This window comes from Eptesicus fuscus, chromosome 18 (genome assembly GCF_027574615.1).
Source record: "Eptesicus fuscus isolate TK198812 chromosome 18, DD_ASM_mEF_20220401, whole genome shotgun sequence".
Taxonomy (NCBI): Eukaryota; Metazoa; Chordata; class Mammalia; order Chiroptera; family Vespertilionidae; genus Eptesicus; species Eptesicus fuscus.
The window spans coordinates 34087100-34104285 of NC_072490.1; the positions used below are offsets into that span (position 1 = coordinate 34087100).

A 17186-nucleotide genomic window follows, 5' to 3' on the forward strand; every position below is an offset into this window, starting at 1 on the left:
GTAAATAAGAATTAGAGACATCAAAATAACCAAGATTAGAAAAAAAAATGTGTGTAATAGGTGTATTTCTAGGACTAAGTTTCCAAAAGCATCTGACTAGCTAACCCAAGTGAGCTGCATGGCAACCTTCCTTCACCTAGAACCTGCTCAGTCACAGTCCTCATCATGATTCCTCTCATCATTCCACTTCCTCCAGGGGAGGTCTAGAGCCCAGGACATGGCTAACACAGGGGGAATAAAAATGTGTGCTGAAATATCACATGCATGTGTTTGCTACCTGCCACTCTTGGCAGGACAGGGGAGCTGAGTAGCTTCGCAAGCCTAGGTCAGTAGAGCCAAGAGCAGTGTGCGTTCAGAGGACAGTACAGTTCAGCCATCCCCCGTGAGTTCCTACTATATGGTAGGTCCTTTGTGTACTAAGAGCATTAAGGTCATGCCATTTACCAGGTGTCACATCATCTGTCTGAGCTTAAATATTTTTTCATCATGACCACCGAAGGCTCCTGTAAAGATTATAGAGAAATCACGTGAAAGACTCGCTAACTCCTAATTACCAATGATTAATGCTGAGGCCTGGGCATCTGACTGCACACCAGTCGCTTTGATAGACATACCTTAAAAATAGGGCCTGTGACGGGTTACCTCTTTTCTTGGTAAAACTGCTTCATGCACTCTATCCTTTCAGGCCGTCACTATGGGGCTGTCAGTTGTGAAGGCTGCAAAGGTTTCTTCAAAAGGAGCGTAAGGAAAAATTTGACCTACAGCTGCCGGAGCAACCAAGACTGCATCATCAATAAGCACCACCGGAACCGCTGTCAGTTTTGCCGGCTGAAGAAATGCTTAGAGATGGGCATGAAAATGGAATGTGAGTAACAGTATTAAAGAAACCACGTGAGTTAATAAGGAGGGAGAAAGTAAGCATTAGTCTGTTAACTAAGGTTTCTGTGTCTGGCTTTAAAATACTAAGAAGAAAAGATTCACTCACACTTCACTTTGGTTTACCTTCAGGCTCAGTGTGGTATTTCAGTACCAACACTGCTGGGGTTGGTTAGTTCCTGTGTATGTGGAAACCTACTCCCAGTAAATTGGCAGGCAGCAATGTGGAGTGGGGGTAAACACAGGCTTTGTAGTAAAGCTGATACCAGATCAAAGTCTAGCTCTGCCCCTTAGGAACTGTGAGGCCTAGGGAAGACATGTAGGTTCTCTAAGCCAAAGGGGCCTCCTCTTTGAAATAGAACCCCTTACCTTACTTACATATTGGATCTGGAGTTTAGTCTTTCTTTTAATAAAAAGGTCGTTATTTTTCAGTTGTTTCTGGCATGTATACCTATTCTTATACCAGATTACTGAAGGCAGAAGTTGCTAGGGTGATAGAAAATTGACAACAAACATTTTGCAGAAGTCATGCATGCTGGAGGTGGACATTAGAGTTGTTCCTCTACAATGTGTGGCATTGGACAAGCTCTCTGTTGGAGACCCATTTGAAGACAAGTGTTTCTCACCCTGGAGAGACTCCCTTTTGTTAGCGAGTAAGAAGTGAAAACCCAGCCCTAGCCCATTTGGCTCAGTGGATAGAGCGTTGGCCTGTAGACCAAAGGGTCCCGGGTTCGATTCCGGTCAAGGGCACGTACCTTAGTTGCAGGTTCCTCCCTGGCCCGGGTCCTGGTTGGGGCTTGTGCAGGAGACAACCGATCGATGTATTTCTTTCACATCAATATTTCTCTCTCTTTCCCTCTCTCTTCCACTCTCTCTAAAAAGCAATGGAAAAATATACTTGGGTAAGGATTAAAGAAAAAAAAAAAAAGAAAACATGAAAACCTAGAAGGCTCAGGATGGACCCTCACAAGGCCATACAGATGCTGTGCTGCAGTTCTTCGTAGGCAATGCCCACCATCTTGAGCTCTTTTCCTGCCTATAGATTTGGCATGGCATTGCTTGGCTTTGAACCTTTAAAGCTCCTTTGTCTGAAAAATCCACTGAAAATTGAGCTTTACTTTCTAAGTAAGACTATGGTTTTTATTGATTCAAATCTTTCCTCTGAATATGAATATTTATTGTGATTTAAGCTGTACAGAGTGAACGGAAGCCCTTTGATGTACAGCGGGAGAAACCAAGCAATTGTGCTGCTTCAACTGAGAAAATCTATATCCGGAAAGACCTGAGAAGTCCTCTGATTGCCACTCCCACATTTGTGGCAGATAAAGATGGAACAAGGTTAGTGTCTGTTTTGATAAAGGGTAAAACTACCATCAGCCCTTGTTGTTGATCAGAGGAGGCACTGGTGTTTTTTGGAAAGGCAGCTTCTATGGCTCCCCACCTGCCTGGAAAGCCATCAACCTTGTCTTGCCTCATTCTACCCCTTTTGGAGCTACTTCAGTCAAACCTCTATACAGTCCTGAGGATGGCTGATGGGGTCAGAATTTTTCAAGGGCTCAGATTATGTCTTGCAGTTTGGCGTTATTCATACAGGAAAACAGTTCTGGAATTCCAGACTGGGATTTTTTTGTAGTATAGACAGAAGTCCTAAGTCCCAGGTGTGGTCCCAGATAAGTGCCACAAGTTAATTTATATATTCTTTTTAATGTAATCTGTTGAACTTAATTTAAAAGGAACAGAGACAGGAAAATAAGAAATCCAAATGTATCACAGAGAGAACTAGAATTGAGAATGCCTTAGTGATATTCTGAAGATCAAGTTAACATTATTTGGCAGAGCAGCCAAAGTTCACAGTCAGCACAGAAGCAAGCCCTGGGGGTGTGCGTCTGTGTCATCCTGTCTCAGGCTCTAGACCCAGCTGTGTGCACATCTCATTGCAGAAAAGGGTTGTTCAGTCACTTAGTGTCTGAGTCTAGTTAGAGCTTTTCTTTTACTCAGACAGCCCTGCAGATGTCGAAGGGACAGGGAAATATAGCATGATCATACTGTGCATTAAATGTTGGAAGCTACTCTGGGTTTCTTTATGTCTTAAATAGACAAACAGGTCTTCTTGATCCAGGGATGCTTGTGAACATCCAGCAACCTTTGATACGTGAGGATGGTACTGTTCTTCTGGCCACAGATTCCAAGGTGATGTTATGCCTTCTCCTCCATTTTTATGTTGCAGTGCAGACTACTTTTCTAAATGTGTGCACCACCACCTTCTTGGCCTTCAGAGACCACGTTGAAAGCATGACCTTCTGCTTCTCAGTTTACTTGTGATTTAGCCCCCAGTGATTTGTGTTAGGGATGCTGATGGCTTTCAGAAAATCAGTCAGGGCTGGCTGGTCATAGTCATAACAGGGTCTAAAGTTCAATTTGGTGAAAGTTCTATGGTTCTCTTCTCTATTAAGATGTTCGTCTCCTGGTACTCACATTGACAAACTACTGGCTTGCTCCAGAACCAGCTACTTATCCTAAGATGGCCTTACAGAAGCCTCTAGATCAAGCATGTCAAACTCAAAGGCTAACACGGGCCAAATAAACAAGGTTTAAGTTTATGTGGGCTGCAAAAAAACAAAAGCTTCAATTTTCATAGAAACATAGGTTTATTTCGATAGACATGCTAAATACAAAGGGCAAAAATAAATGAATCATCTTTAAATGAGGAACTGTATTAAAGGGTCGCGGCATTAGAAAGGTTGAGAACCACATGCGGCCCTCGGGCCTCAAATTTGACATGCTTGCTCTAGAGCAGTGGTTCTCAACCTTTCTAATGCCGCGACCCTTTAATACAGTGCCTCATGTTGAGGTGACCCCCAACCATAAAATTATTTTCGTTGCTACTTCATAACTGTAATTTTGCTACTGTTATGAATCGTAATGTAAATATCTGTGTTTTCCGATGGTTGGGTCGCGACCCACAGGTTGAGAACCGCTGCTGTAGATAACTAAAGAGGAGGGTTTTATCCAGGCAAGGGAACCCATTGTCTTTCTCATCTTGACCCAAGTAATGAAGTAGCCGCCAGCCAGGGCTGAGATCCGATTTTCTTCCCTGAAAGGAGTAACTCGGTAACAGAGCACTACTGGCACTGCTGCCCTTGGAGCCAGAGCTGGGCCTGTAGACTCATTTGTTCACATGCACATCAATGTGCATGCTCTGTACATTAAGGAGCATCCTTTTGAGGGAAAGAAAAGGCAAAAATTAGAGCCATTGGCTGGCATAGAGAGATGTCCTCTACCTAGTGGTCTTCAGGATAGGCTGTAAGACTGAAAGGAAGGATCAAATAACCTTAAAATTCCTGACTACCAAGGGATTTCACAGCAACTATTCTGATGTGCCTTTTTATTGATAAATAACATGCCTTTAAATGCCTATACAACATTCAATTTATCTAATCAGCTGATAAACATTTGGGTTGTTTCTACTTTTTGCCTATTGTGAATAGTGCTGCTTATTAACATTTGTGTACGAGCTTTTTTGTGGACATATGTTTTCATTTCTCTTATGTACATGTCTAGAAGTGGAATTGCTGGTCATATGGTAACTGTGTTTAAACTTTTGAAGAACTGCCAGATTATTTTTCAGTGACTGTACCATTTTACATTCCAACCAGCTACGGGTGAGGGTTCCAGTTTCTCCACATTCTCTCCAACACTTGTTATCTGTTTCATTATAGCTGTGCTAGTGGGTGTGAAGTGGTATCTCATTGTGGTCTTGATTTACATTTCCAGTGATGTCGAACATCTTTTCATGTGCCTATAGCTATTTGTATGTCTTCTTCGAAGAAATGTCAACTTAAATCCTTTGCTTATTTTTTAACTGTGTTTATTTGTCTTTTTATTAATTGAGTTGCAAGAGTCTTTTAGATATTCTGGCAACTAAACTATTATCAAATGTATGATTTGCAAATATTTCCTCCCATTCTGTGAGTTGTCTTGTGTATGTGAGGGAGGAGAGTGTCTTTTTACTTTCTTGATAATGTCTATTGAAGCACAAAGGTTTTAATTTTTATGATATTGTTTCTCTTTTTGATCTTCCATTTTACCATGTATAGATTTTGTAACTACCACCACAATCAAGATACAGAACTAATCCATCACCAAAAAGATCTTCCTCATGCTTCCCTGTTGTAGTCATACCTCCCTGTTTTGAAACTGTTTTTAAACCAACATTATGTCTTCACTAGAGGCCCGATGCACGAGAAGGGGGTGGGGGCGGTGTCCCTCAGCCCAGCCTGCACCCTCTCCAATCTGGAACATCCCTCTCACAATTCAGGACTGCTGGCTCCCAACCGCTCGCCTGCCTGCCTGATAGCCCCTAACCGCTTCTGCCTGCCAGCCTGATCATCCCCTAACCACTCCCCTGCCAGCCTGATCAACGCCTAACTGCTTCCCTGCCAGCCCAATTGCCCCTAACTGCCCTCCCCTCCCAGCCTGGTCACCCCTAACTGCCCTCCTCTGCAGGCCTGGTCGCCCCCAACTGCTCTCCCCTGCAAGCCTGATTACCCACAACTACCCTCCCCTGCTTACCATCTTGTGTGTTGAAGTGATGGTCAATTTGCACATTACCTCTTTATTATATAGGATTAGCCTGAGAGTCATTGTGTATTCATACTCATCATGTATATATTCATTTTTTAATGTTATTATTTTTTATTTAATAGGCTGAAACAAGCCAGGGAGCTCTGGGCACACTAGCAAATGTAGTAACCTCCCTTGCCAACCTAAGTGAATCCCTTAACAATGGTGACACTTCGGAAATGCAACCAGAGGACCAGTCTGCAAGTGAGATTACTAGGTATGAACCCATGAGGGTGTAGGCTCCCCTCCTGACATGCACACTCAGTCACTGCATTGTGAGAGGGTGGGTGGCAGCATTTTTAACACTCACCCTGTATTTAATCAAGGATTGTAAAATGGTCACAGTTCCCCTGAACATCTGTCTCTTCTCAAAATCAAAGTTGCTTTTCGTTCCAGACAATGAAAAAGGACATTGAGTAACTCAGTGGAAGCAGGGGAAAACTCTTCAATGGACAGATGCTACTCTTCAGTCATTATTTATTATGCCTGGATATTAATAGCTCATTCCCTTTTCCCAATTCTGTTTTAGCCTTTTTTTTTTTTTAAATGCATTATATTGACTTCAGAGAAGGGAGAGGGAAAGAAAGATAGAAACATTAATGATGAGAGAGAATCATGGATTGGCTGCCCTCTACTGGGGATCGAGTCCCCAATCCCGACATGTGCCCTGACCAGTAATCAAACTGTAACCTTCTCGTTCATGGGTCGACTCTCAACCATTGAGCCACACTGGCTGGGCAGCCTATTTTTTTCATGTATCTTTTTTCCCAAGTAGTGAGTCAAGAGCTTAGATATTAGGCGATAGTGTTAACTGGTCCTGGACATCTGTAACTGGCCGCTGAGGGTGTTTTTCTGCGGCATGGCTCTGGTATTTGTTCTTTACTGTAGGAGCGGCCACTCCTGCCCATCTTACTAGGCCAGGCAGGTGCAACTCTGGGCCACACAAGTGTGCTGGTTCTTACTGTGTTCACTTGTGGTCTGATAGCAAAATTTAGATCTGATCCAATGGAAAGGAGATAGGGTCTGGTTCTACCACTTACTCTATGGGCAGTCTTGGAAAGTTATTTAACATCTCTAAGCCTCAGTTTTCACATATGTAAAATGGAGAGAATTCTACTTTGGAGAATAGTTGTAAAAAATAAAAATTACATGTGAAAATAATAATACATAGCTTAGTGCCCAAGGTAATGTATAGAGAATGCATAGAAGTTTTCATTGTTATTCCTTCTCTCAGCAGGTAGAATATAAGTATCTTTCCCCAATGCATTGTTTTTCTAAATTATGTCTCAGCTAGAGTTCATTTTCCCTAAAAGCTGTGGATTTATTTACAATACTTGCTTGCTTCAATTTTGCTCACAGGGCATTTGATACCTTAGCTAAAGCACTTAATACTACAGACAGCTCCTCGCCTCCAAGCCTGGCAGATGGAATAGACACCAGTGGAGGAGGGAGCATCCATGTCATCAGCAGAGACCAATCCACACCCATCATTGAGGTTGAAGGCCCTCTCCTTTCAGACACTCATGTCACATTTAAGGTGAGTGTGTTATGCCTAACCATGTGCCCCCATCCTACTAGGAGAGGAGCTTTGTACCAAAGCTAGTCACAGTTTAAAAATCAAACCTTGGAGTGAGCTCATTTCCATATTGTGGCATTTGATTGGGATATTATATTCTAGAACTGTATCCCCATTACAAAGCACTTTCACTCGTCCTTTGTTCATAGTGGCATTTGGCTCTGAAGGTAACCCTGATAGGCTGATCTGCAAGGGCCTATTAGCTGACTTCTCTGCCTTCCGCCTTCTGATAATGGCCTGGCTCCAGTACAGGCTAAGGCAGGGCCGTTGGTCTGCTCCAATAGCAGGCAGCCAGCCCTCATGCCCACACATTGGTCCTGACCACTTACCCTCTAGAATTATAGAAAGTAGATATCTGGTATCCTTGATGGATACCTCATAGGTCATCCTCATCCTCTCCTCCACTGGTCTTCCTTCTATAGGACACTCCCAGCTTCCTCGAGGCCCTCTTAATCACTAGGTCTCTAGAGTGAGTCTTTCTGTTCCCCAGCATTCTTTACTAGAGAGATCTTGCCAGTCACTTTGGAAGGTTAGGTCCCTGCTTATAATTGCCCAAAGTACTGAGGACACAGATTACCAGTGAGATTCAAGCTTCAAAGGCAATAGAGCTCCTTCTAGACCAGTGATGGCGAACCTATGACACGCATATCAGCACTGATACGCGTAGCCATTTCTGATGACACGCGGCCGCTGCGGCGGCCGCATGCCGAGGATGAAACATTTGCTGCTCCTGAGGATGAAACATTTGCAAAATAATGTTTTTTCCTCAAAGTGACACTACCCGAGTTATGCTCAGTTTTTTGGCGAAGTTTGACACACCAAGCTCAAAAGGTTGCCCATCACTGCTCTAGACAGTGGAGCTCCTGGAGCCAGGACTGACATTCTGGTGGTGAGATATTCTCCTCCTACCCCTAGGTTTCTGCTCAGCTCTTTCTCAGAGTTGCCTTGAGGTCACCTACCAAATGTCTTCTAATCCAGCAATTTGACCCCTTTTTCCCAATTTGATTTAGACTTTAACCTATGACTCAAAGTGGATTTGCCTTAGAACAAATACTTTATTTAAGGCAAGAGTTGAAAAGTATGTATTTGTATGGGTAAGCTGGGTTGGTGGGGGGGTCCCCATCATAGGATGGGTCCATGCAGAAGCCTTAACATCAGGGACAGTGTCTCTGGCTGCCATGATGTTGAAATGCAACAAGGATTTGTATTGGCAAACCAAGCCATCCCCTGTCCCTCTGTCACCTCCTTCTCCAGCTAACAATGCCCAGCCCAATGCCAGAGTACCTCAATGTGCACTACATCTGTGAGTCTGCATCCCGCCTGCTTTTCCTCTCCATGCACTGGGCCAGGTCAATCCCAGCTTTTCAGGCACTTGGGTAAGTGGCCTTTTTCTCTATATATCCAGCAAGGGCCTTCCCCTCTCTGGGAATGGTCTGGAAGATTTCTGAGGGCCTTTCCAGTTTGTTCCTATGACCTGGTTTTTTTATTAAATATAGTCAGTGGACCTGTAGCAGGGGACCATGGATGCTAATGTTGCAGTGCTCCTCAAATCTTTATCAAGCTTCCTCCATGTACTAAGGACTTAGAACTAGCAGCTAGGGATGGAGTGAAATAGAAACAGGAGTCATCCTAAAATCTGGAGATAAGTAAGGACATGCTTCCTATGGGGGCATCCGAGATAAGGACATAGTGTTTTGCAATGCACCAGCCATGTCATCCTAAGGTAAATTACCCAAGGCAGCGATGAAAACTGACTTCCTCCCTACTACAGAGTCAGCTCCTCCTTCATAGGGTTTGTAGGCCCTCAATTCCTATGCCTAGGTGTAGGGTATGTCTCCTCCAGAGTCTACACTTGGCTCTTAGTCTTTTGATTGCTGCATCCTCTCACGACAGAGGCACTGACTTAAGTTCAAAGAATCTTTTAAAGAGAGTGGATAGTTTATCCTCAGAGAGACTTAGTTTAGAGATTCTTATACAGTGGTGTTCTTAGAAAATGACCCTGAATATACCATAGACCTTCAATACATACTTGCTGAATCCACTTGTTTGGGGCATGCTGGGGTTTAGAGAAGTGCCAACTCACACCCGCACCCACCCTCACCTCTGTGTCCCCAGGCAGGACTGCAACACCAGCCTGGTACGGGCCTGCTGGAATGAGCTCTTCACCCTCGGTCTAGCCCAGTGTGCCCAGGTCATGAGTCTGTCCACTATCCTGGCCGCCATCGTCAACCACCTGCAGAACAGCATCCAGGAAGGTAGGGCGGGACGTCGGGGAGTAGGTCTCCATCTCAGCTGGCCCATCACAGATTGGCTAGTCTTAGTATCCCACACCATCCATAGGCTGAGTGAGGTTTAACTTTTAAGTCATAGGCACTTGACTATTCAGCTTATTTAAATTTCTGCCTGATTGCCTTTTTTTCATATAATGAATATGAAAGGGGGAGGGGAGGAGATAATTGAAAAAAGTTGGCAACTTCCTGCTACATAGACGTAGTGATGTTCATGTAGCTTATGTTTTCATCTTCATTAACAGGTTACCCTTTCGTGTGTAATAATTTCACATATCTTCACAACCCTATAAAGTAGAAACTGTTATCTGTGTTACATATGATAAGGTCCCTGGCTTGCCCCAAATGAAACAGCAAATAGAACAGCTGAGGCACCAACATAAGTCATGCAGACCTCCTGTGAATGAACGAATGATTCTCTTCTAAGATCTATGGCAACCATCTTACATTTGGTGGACAGATCCCAGTGTGTCAGAACTGGGAGACATCCAGTGCAATCTGCCCACATGCCATGTGTCCTCAACACACTGAAGAGCACAGCCAGGGTTCGAGACTAACACAGTCTACACTTGCAGCTGAGTGGGAATTCAGCTGTACTTGTAACTGAGCATTCCAGGTGTTTGATATCTAGCAATGTGACTTTACCTAGTCACACCTTCTTTGTTTTTGTAGTTAATCCTTTGAAATAGTTATAAAAAGGTGATTTTTTAAAAACCCTATAACATTTTATTGAATTTAAGTTAGATCTGTTTACAAATGAGCTTTTAGTTCTTTTCTTCTTTTTAACTGATTATAATGCTGATACTCCTCAGCAAAATGTTGTCATGAGGATTAAGTCAGATAACATACAGAATTGTTTTGACAAGTAAAAAAGCCAACATTTTAGGTTGGTAAATATTTATTAAATGCCTGCAGACACTTAGAAAACCTAACCATTGATAAGAACACACAAATGGGTCTTAAGCACAGAATAAAAGGAATTACCAATTTACACTATACGCCAAAGGTGCTGCCTAGGGTTGGGCCAGGGAGAATTGCTGGTCCAGGGGTTCATTATTGAAGCAAAATATATAACAGAGTAGAATTGGGATACCTGTTGTCATTTCACCTTCAACTGGAAAATGAAGCTCTTGACCATCTTGAGATAACTGGCTTTTTAATTAAAACATGAAGTTAGCCCTAGCAGATTTGGCTCAGTGGATAGAGCATCGGCCTGTGCAATGAAGGGTCCCGGGTTCCATTCCAGTCAAGGGCACATCCCCAGGTTGCGGGGCTTGATCCCCAGTAGGGGCATGCAGGAGGCAGCCAATCAACGATTCTCATCATTGATGTTTCTATCTCTCTCTCTCTCTGAAATCAATAAAATATATTTTTTTAAAAACAAAAACGTGAAGTTATTCTCTTTCCCCTCAAAGAAGCTTGTATTATTGTTTTTATCAGCCGTTCTTAGGGAATCTGTGATATTGATTTCCAGATAAACTTTCTGGCGACCGGATAAAGCAAGTCATGGAGCACATCTGGAAACTTCAGGAGTTCTGTAACAGTATGGCAAAGCTGGATATAGACGGCTATGAGTATGCATACCTTAAAGCCATAGTTCTCTTTAGCCCCGGTAAGATATGCGGTGGTGGCACATGACTGTTTTCCACCTGTGTCTAATGATGTTTGTTAACATGAATGTTGTGAAGTTGTCAGTGGTGTAGAGAGCCCTGCCAGATTGTGACTGACTGTACTCATAATAGGTGTGCTTTGTTAACTTAGGTAAACACATACATTCTTTTAATTCTTGTGCCTTTACAGTCCCAAAGAAATGGCTTGATATACCAAATAATTTAATCTGTAATCTAAATTAAACCATTGGCCAGACAAGGGCATACAAAATAGTGTTCTACCATTCTGTGTCTTTGTTTTGTTTTGCTCTTTGCCAATTTTCAGGTTATGTTAGCATATATAAATTGAAACTACACAAATTTACCCATAGTCTCTGTGGAGGGAGGTAGCAGCAGTTGCTACAGGGCACATGAAAAGGTGTGGTCACAGCAGGTGAAGAAGAGGCAGCAGGAATTGTTGGTGGAAAGTAAAACAGATGGGCTGGCCTCACTCACTTCCCCTCGGCTGTTAGGCTATCTCAGAGCCTTCTGAGAGGTCACTTGGGTGACTGATGTCCTTACCATTGTGTTGAACAGATAGGGTTGTAAAACAGCTTAACTTTTCCCTTTCTTCCCTGCCCTCCACTCACAAACAACAAACTAGCTAGTGAAAATGGGGCAATTACATAATTAAATATCTAGAAAACAAGTTTCTAAAAAAAAAAGAAAACAAGTTTCTAGATATTTAATAAAATACATTAGTAAATAAATTTTAATTTCATATGATAGTTTTTAAACTGATGTGTTTAGAGTAGTAGAAAATCATATGTCCAGAACCAGTAGTTGGGGCTGCTAAGGCTGGAATGACTACCGAGGAGCTCGGCTCCCTCCTGGGCACCTCCAGTACTTGGCTGAGGATAGGAAAATCCAGTGTTCTAAACACTATCCAAACCCGATCAGCCTTCAGAGTTCATTCTATTGTGCTTGAGAAACTTGTCAGAAGTTTGATTAAAAATAAGTTCTAAGCAATCTGTGAGGCTTTCTGAATACCGAGGGCAATTTGGGGGCACTTTTCTCTTTTCAGATCATCCAGGTTTGACTAGCACAAGCCAGATTGAAAAGTTCCAAGAAAAGGCACAGATGGAGTTGCAGGACTATGTTCAGAAAACCTACTCGGAAGACACCTACCGGTGAGACACACAGGCACATGCTCTTGCTCAGGGTGTGGAGTAATGCAGTTGGATCTGTAGTTGCAAATATAAATTATGTTAGCCTTCCTATTTCTAGCAGCCTGGTAAAGCCTCCATTTCATCACACCTTAATTCGTGCATTTTATAGGTGGTAATGGAGTGTGGAAAGTGCCAAGCAGGGAGGGTCAAGATATCTGGCCATCCCATTGTTGCTGGGTAACGGTGGGCATCAGGACCTTGGGTTGCTCCTCTGTGATTTGGGGGTTGGAGTCGATGCTCTGTGGTCTCTTCTGGGGCTGACATGCATGAGGCATGAGTCCTGGAGACACACCTTGTCTAGAACAATTGGAAGCTCTGCTCCTCTGGTCTGCAGGCACTCAAGAGGCAATGCTAGAGGACTTGAAAGAAAAGTTTTCATTAACTGAAACCAAACCTGACCCCTATAAAGCAGTGAGCAGGTTGTGTAAAATAGTAATTTCACCCACAGATAAAGGGTGACATTTCTTTGTGATTGGAGGGGGCGCCTGTGGCTGGCCCTGCTGACAGAAAGTCTACCTATGCTTTAGGCACACCTCCATAGCCCACAGGCAGCTTTTGCCAAAGCAGAATCCATTTTCTACTGGGATCACTGAAGACCTCACCATGAATCTAGAATATCTTGAGCATTAATGCACATAGACTGGGACTGTCAAGTAATGCACCCATACTCAGAACTTACACATCCAGCCAGGAATGAAGGCAAAATGTCCCCTGAAGAGACCACAGGCCTACTCCCACACAGTGCCTACAACCAGAAGCTGCTGCAAATGCCCTCTGGGGACTGCTGGCAAAGCCACAGCATGCTAGTATCACCTTGACAATAATAGTAAGTCTCTGGTCTTTGAAAGTAGATGTGAAAAAATCCTGAATCACTTCTTGTCCATTCAGGTACCCAGGAGGAGAAGAGGGCAAGCCAGGTGATTTGGGACTAAAAGTGAGATAAGGGAGGCTTTCTCATAGAATTCAGAAACCCACTCAAAGACATTTCCCAAAGAAACAGCCCTAGTAGAATGCTTTATACCCTGTTGATACATTTACTTTTTCCCATCCTTATGCTTTTTCTCATACCGTTTTTTCCCCCTGAAATACCCCCTCATTCCTCCCCATCCTTTGCATCTCTGCTGATAGACATCTTAGCCAGCCTGTTAATCTTAAGGCCCAGTTGAGATGTGGCATTCCCCAGGTCTGTAGTGGTGTCCCCTTACACCTTTGTGTGCCCTGCAAGACTCATGATGCTGGGTTGAATGGATGATGGTCCTGGAATGCTATTTTCATAATATGAATGTTCTTTCCCTTTAAAAAAATACCAAACACATAAAATGGAATATCCTCCAGGTGGAAATTTCATTGTAAGGGGTAGGTTTTTGAATAGTTAATAAAGCTATTTAAATTTTTTTTTTTTAAATGTTGACTGTAGGAAAAAGTTAGAACATTCTGAAAAGCAAAAAGACATTTTTTTCACTCTGTAAATACCACTGTATAGATTAACATTTTATGTATTTACTTCCAGAAGTTTTGTATGTATGTGTAATTGGAATCATAAAATATAAAGGTTTGGTAACTATTTTTTAAACTTTAATATTCAGTGAGTATACATATTCTTCATCATTTTCCGAGGCTGAGGAAATGCTGTAATTTAACATTTCCTGCTGATGAGAATGTAGGTTTTTTCCAGACCTTGTGCAGTGGCTATGCAGTGACTTTAGACACTGGCCCATGGCCCCATGACAAGGTCATGGTGTGTCCTCCCATCTAGGGTTCCTTCAAAAGAAAAACAATTTTACTGTTTTATTTTAAACTAGAGGCCCGGTGCACAGGGTCCCTCGGCCTGGCCTTCAGGGATTGGGCTGAAACCAGCTCTCCGACATCCCCTGAGGGGGTCCCAATTGCAAGAGGGCGGTTCTCGGGTGACACACCCCAGAATTGGGCTCCCTCCTCTCTGGTTCCGGGTGCCTCACCCAAGAACTGCAGCTGCCAAGTCACTGCAGCTCAGCAGCTCCTGCATTGTCTGCCCCCTGGTGGTCAGTGCATGTCATAGCTATTGGTCAGACAGTTGCTTGGGCTTTTATATATATAGATTACAATGCTAAATGAATACTGGACACTAGGGCAATATAGGAAAAGTTTTAATATGTAAAATCACTCTAAATCCTAATACCCAGAGGCTAACCATTAGCATTCTGGAACATATTCTCCTGAGTACCATTTATACATGTGCGCACAAATAAATACACACAAGTGCAACTGTGCTGTACTTGCTGCTTCACAACCTCCTTTCAAGTTTTTATTCAACTACATGTCATGGACTTCTTATCAATGAGCATGGATCTTTTTTTTTTTAATATATACTTTTATTTCAGAGAGGGAAGGAGAGGGAGAGATAGATAGAAACATCAGTGATGAGAGAGAATCAGATTGGCTGCCTCCTGCCCACCCCACACGGGAGATCGAGCCTGCAACCCAGGTATGTGCTCTGACCGGGAATCGAACGTGACTTCCAGGTTCTTAGGTTGACACTCAACCACTGAACCATGCTGGCCAGGCTATGGATCTTTATTACCCTTTTTTTTTTTTTTTTTTTTTTTAAAGATTTCTTTTGTTGTTTGTTTGTTTTTGTTTTTAATATTTATTTCAGAGAGGAAGGGAGAGGGGAGAGATAGAAACATCAATGATGATAATCAGCTGAAACCGGTTTGGCTCAGTGGATAGAGCGTCGGTCTGCGGACTGAAGGGTCCCAGGTTCGATTCCGGTCAAGGGCATGTACCTTGGTTGCGGGCACATCCCCAGTGGGGGGTGTGCAGGAGGCAGCTGGTCGATGTTTCTCTCTCATCGATGTTACTGGCTCTCTATCCCTCTCCCTTCCTCTCTGTAAAAAATCAATAAAATATATTTTTTTTAAAAAAAAGTGATAATCATTGATCGGCTGCCTCCTGCACATCCCCCACTAGGGATCGAACCCACAACCCGGACATGAGCCCTTGGCCAGAATCGAACCCGGGACCCTTCAGTCCACAGGCCGACACTCTACCCACTGAGCCAAATCAGCCAGGGCTTTATTACCATTTTTAATGAGTATATCTTGATCCATTATATGAAAACATATTTTTTTAACCTGTCCTCTATTTTTTTTTATATATATATATTTTATTGATTTTTTACAGAGAGGAAGGGAGAGGGATAGAGAGCCAGAAACATCGATGAGAGAGAATCATCGACCAGCTGCCTCCTGCACACCCCATACCAGGGATGTGCCCGCAGCCAATGTACATGCCCTTGACCGGAATCGAACCTGGGACCCCTCAGTCCGCAGACCGACGCTCTATCCATTGAGCCAAACCGGTTTCGGCTTAACCTGTCCTCTATTGATAGATTTCCACATTTTTCTTTTGGTTGGGGGTAGAGAGAGCTCCACCCCCACCAAACAGTGAAGGGAACATAATGTGTACATACATCTTTGTACATATATATATATATATATATATATATATATATATATATTTTTTTTTTTTTTTACAGAGAAGAAGGGAGAGGGATAGAGGTTTAGAAACATCGATGAGAGAGAAACATCGATCAGCTGCCTCCTGCACACTCCCTACTGGAAATGTGCCCGCAACCAAGGTACATGCCCTTGACCAGAATCGAACCTGGGACCCTTCAGTCCATAGGCGGACACTATCCACTGAGCCAAACCAGTTAGAGCACATCTTTGTACTTTTTAAACTTCTTTTCTCATGAACTCCTACAAGAGGAACTGCTAAAATCAGAAAAAGGGGTGGATAGTGAACGGATCTGTTGTTAGGTTCAATTCTGAGCCAGTAGGGCCCCTGAGAGCCTGTCCAGGATGAAGTCTGAAGGGCAGTGAACCCTCCTTTCTCTAATTACCCTCCTTCTTACAGATTGGCCCGGATTCTTGTCCGCCTGCCAGCACTCAGGCTGATGAGTTCCAACATAACAGAAGAACTTTTTTTTACTGGTCTCATTGGCAATGTTTCGATAGACAGCATAATTCCCTACATCCTCAAGATGGAGACGGCAGAGTACAATGGCCAGATCACCGGAGCCAGTCTATAGTGCACACCACACACCTGCTGAGGAGCAAAAATGGCCTCCCGGGACCGCTCAGAGAAAAAGAAAATGGAAGTAGTAGTATTTTGGTATGTGCAAATATTTCCAGTATGTCCATCATTTCCTACCTGGTTTCTTCGTATCTGTTAATCCCAGGCAATAGCAACTAAAAGACTAGTAGGATCCTTTCCTGCCATAAGAAATGTTTTAATGCCTTTTGATGAAGCAGCAGATTTTGGAACAATCTTTTAACTCAATTTGTATTTAGAAATTCTCAAAGGGCAAAAAACAAAGTTTTATAATGTCAGAGACTAGTATTAAAACAAAGAACCTAAGAGAACAGTATGTGTGTGTATATATTTAAAATGTCCGTGGAATTAATAGCTACTAATTACCAGGGTAATAATATTAGCACTTTCTAAGCACTTCTTATCGATACGTAATGTTAGCAACATCTTGTCTATGTGCAGGGCAAATGAAAAACAGTATACGTCTTTTGCCGAAATGCTAATAATTTCTGTGAAAATGCAATAGGGTATAGGAGACAATCATTTATGTTTAAGAAAAGAAGGCATCATTCCTAATTGTATGCACACTTTAATGGTATTGAACTAAATTCCTGTGAGCAAATGAAAATGTGGCTTATCTGTATCATGCAGTAAGTGGGAGTGTGCTAGCACAGTTGGTGGTGACCCAAACCAAAAGCTTCCTTAGTCATAGAGCTGATGCTTGTCAGATTCCCTGGTCTCTGGTCCCGGTCTGACAGGCATCTTCAGGCTCCTCCAAACCTTGGGCATCTTCGGGTGCCTGATTCTCAGAATTGAATTGCAACCAGTTAGACATTAATTGCCAATTCCTGCAGCAATTAACATCCCCAAATTACCTCCACTATGGCAGATGGAGCTTTCTGACCAAAAAGTGCAATTCAGCATTTTGAAC

General features: G+C 42.9%; 1 protein-coding gene across 1 annotated transcript in view; it reads left to right on the forward strand.

Moving 5' to 3' along the window:
• Positions 1–16712, forward strand: part of NR2C2 (nuclear receptor subfamily 2 group C member 2) — an 84744-nt gene extending 68032 nt beyond the window's left edge. Inside the window, exons 6-15 of the mRNA XM_028127814.2 lie at positions 686–865; positions 2067–2214; positions 2973–3066; positions 5583–5716; positions 6859–7036; positions 8330–8451; positions 9191–9330; positions 10838–10975; positions 12037–12142; positions 16079–16712. Of these exons, the coding sequence (XP_027983615.1) occupies positions 686–865; positions 2067–2214; positions 2973–3066; positions 5583–5716; positions 6859–7036; positions 8330–8451; positions 9191–9330; positions 10838–10975; positions 12037–12142; positions 16079–16253 (1415 nt within the window). The 3' untranslated portion in view covers positions 16254–16712. The remainder of the gene's footprint in view (positions 1–685; positions 866–2066; positions 2215–2972; positions 3067–5582; positions 5717–6858; positions 7037–8329; positions 8452–9190; positions 9331–10837; positions 10976–12036; positions 12143–16078) is intronic.
• The last annotated feature ends 474 nt before the right edge of the window (positions 16713–17186 follow it).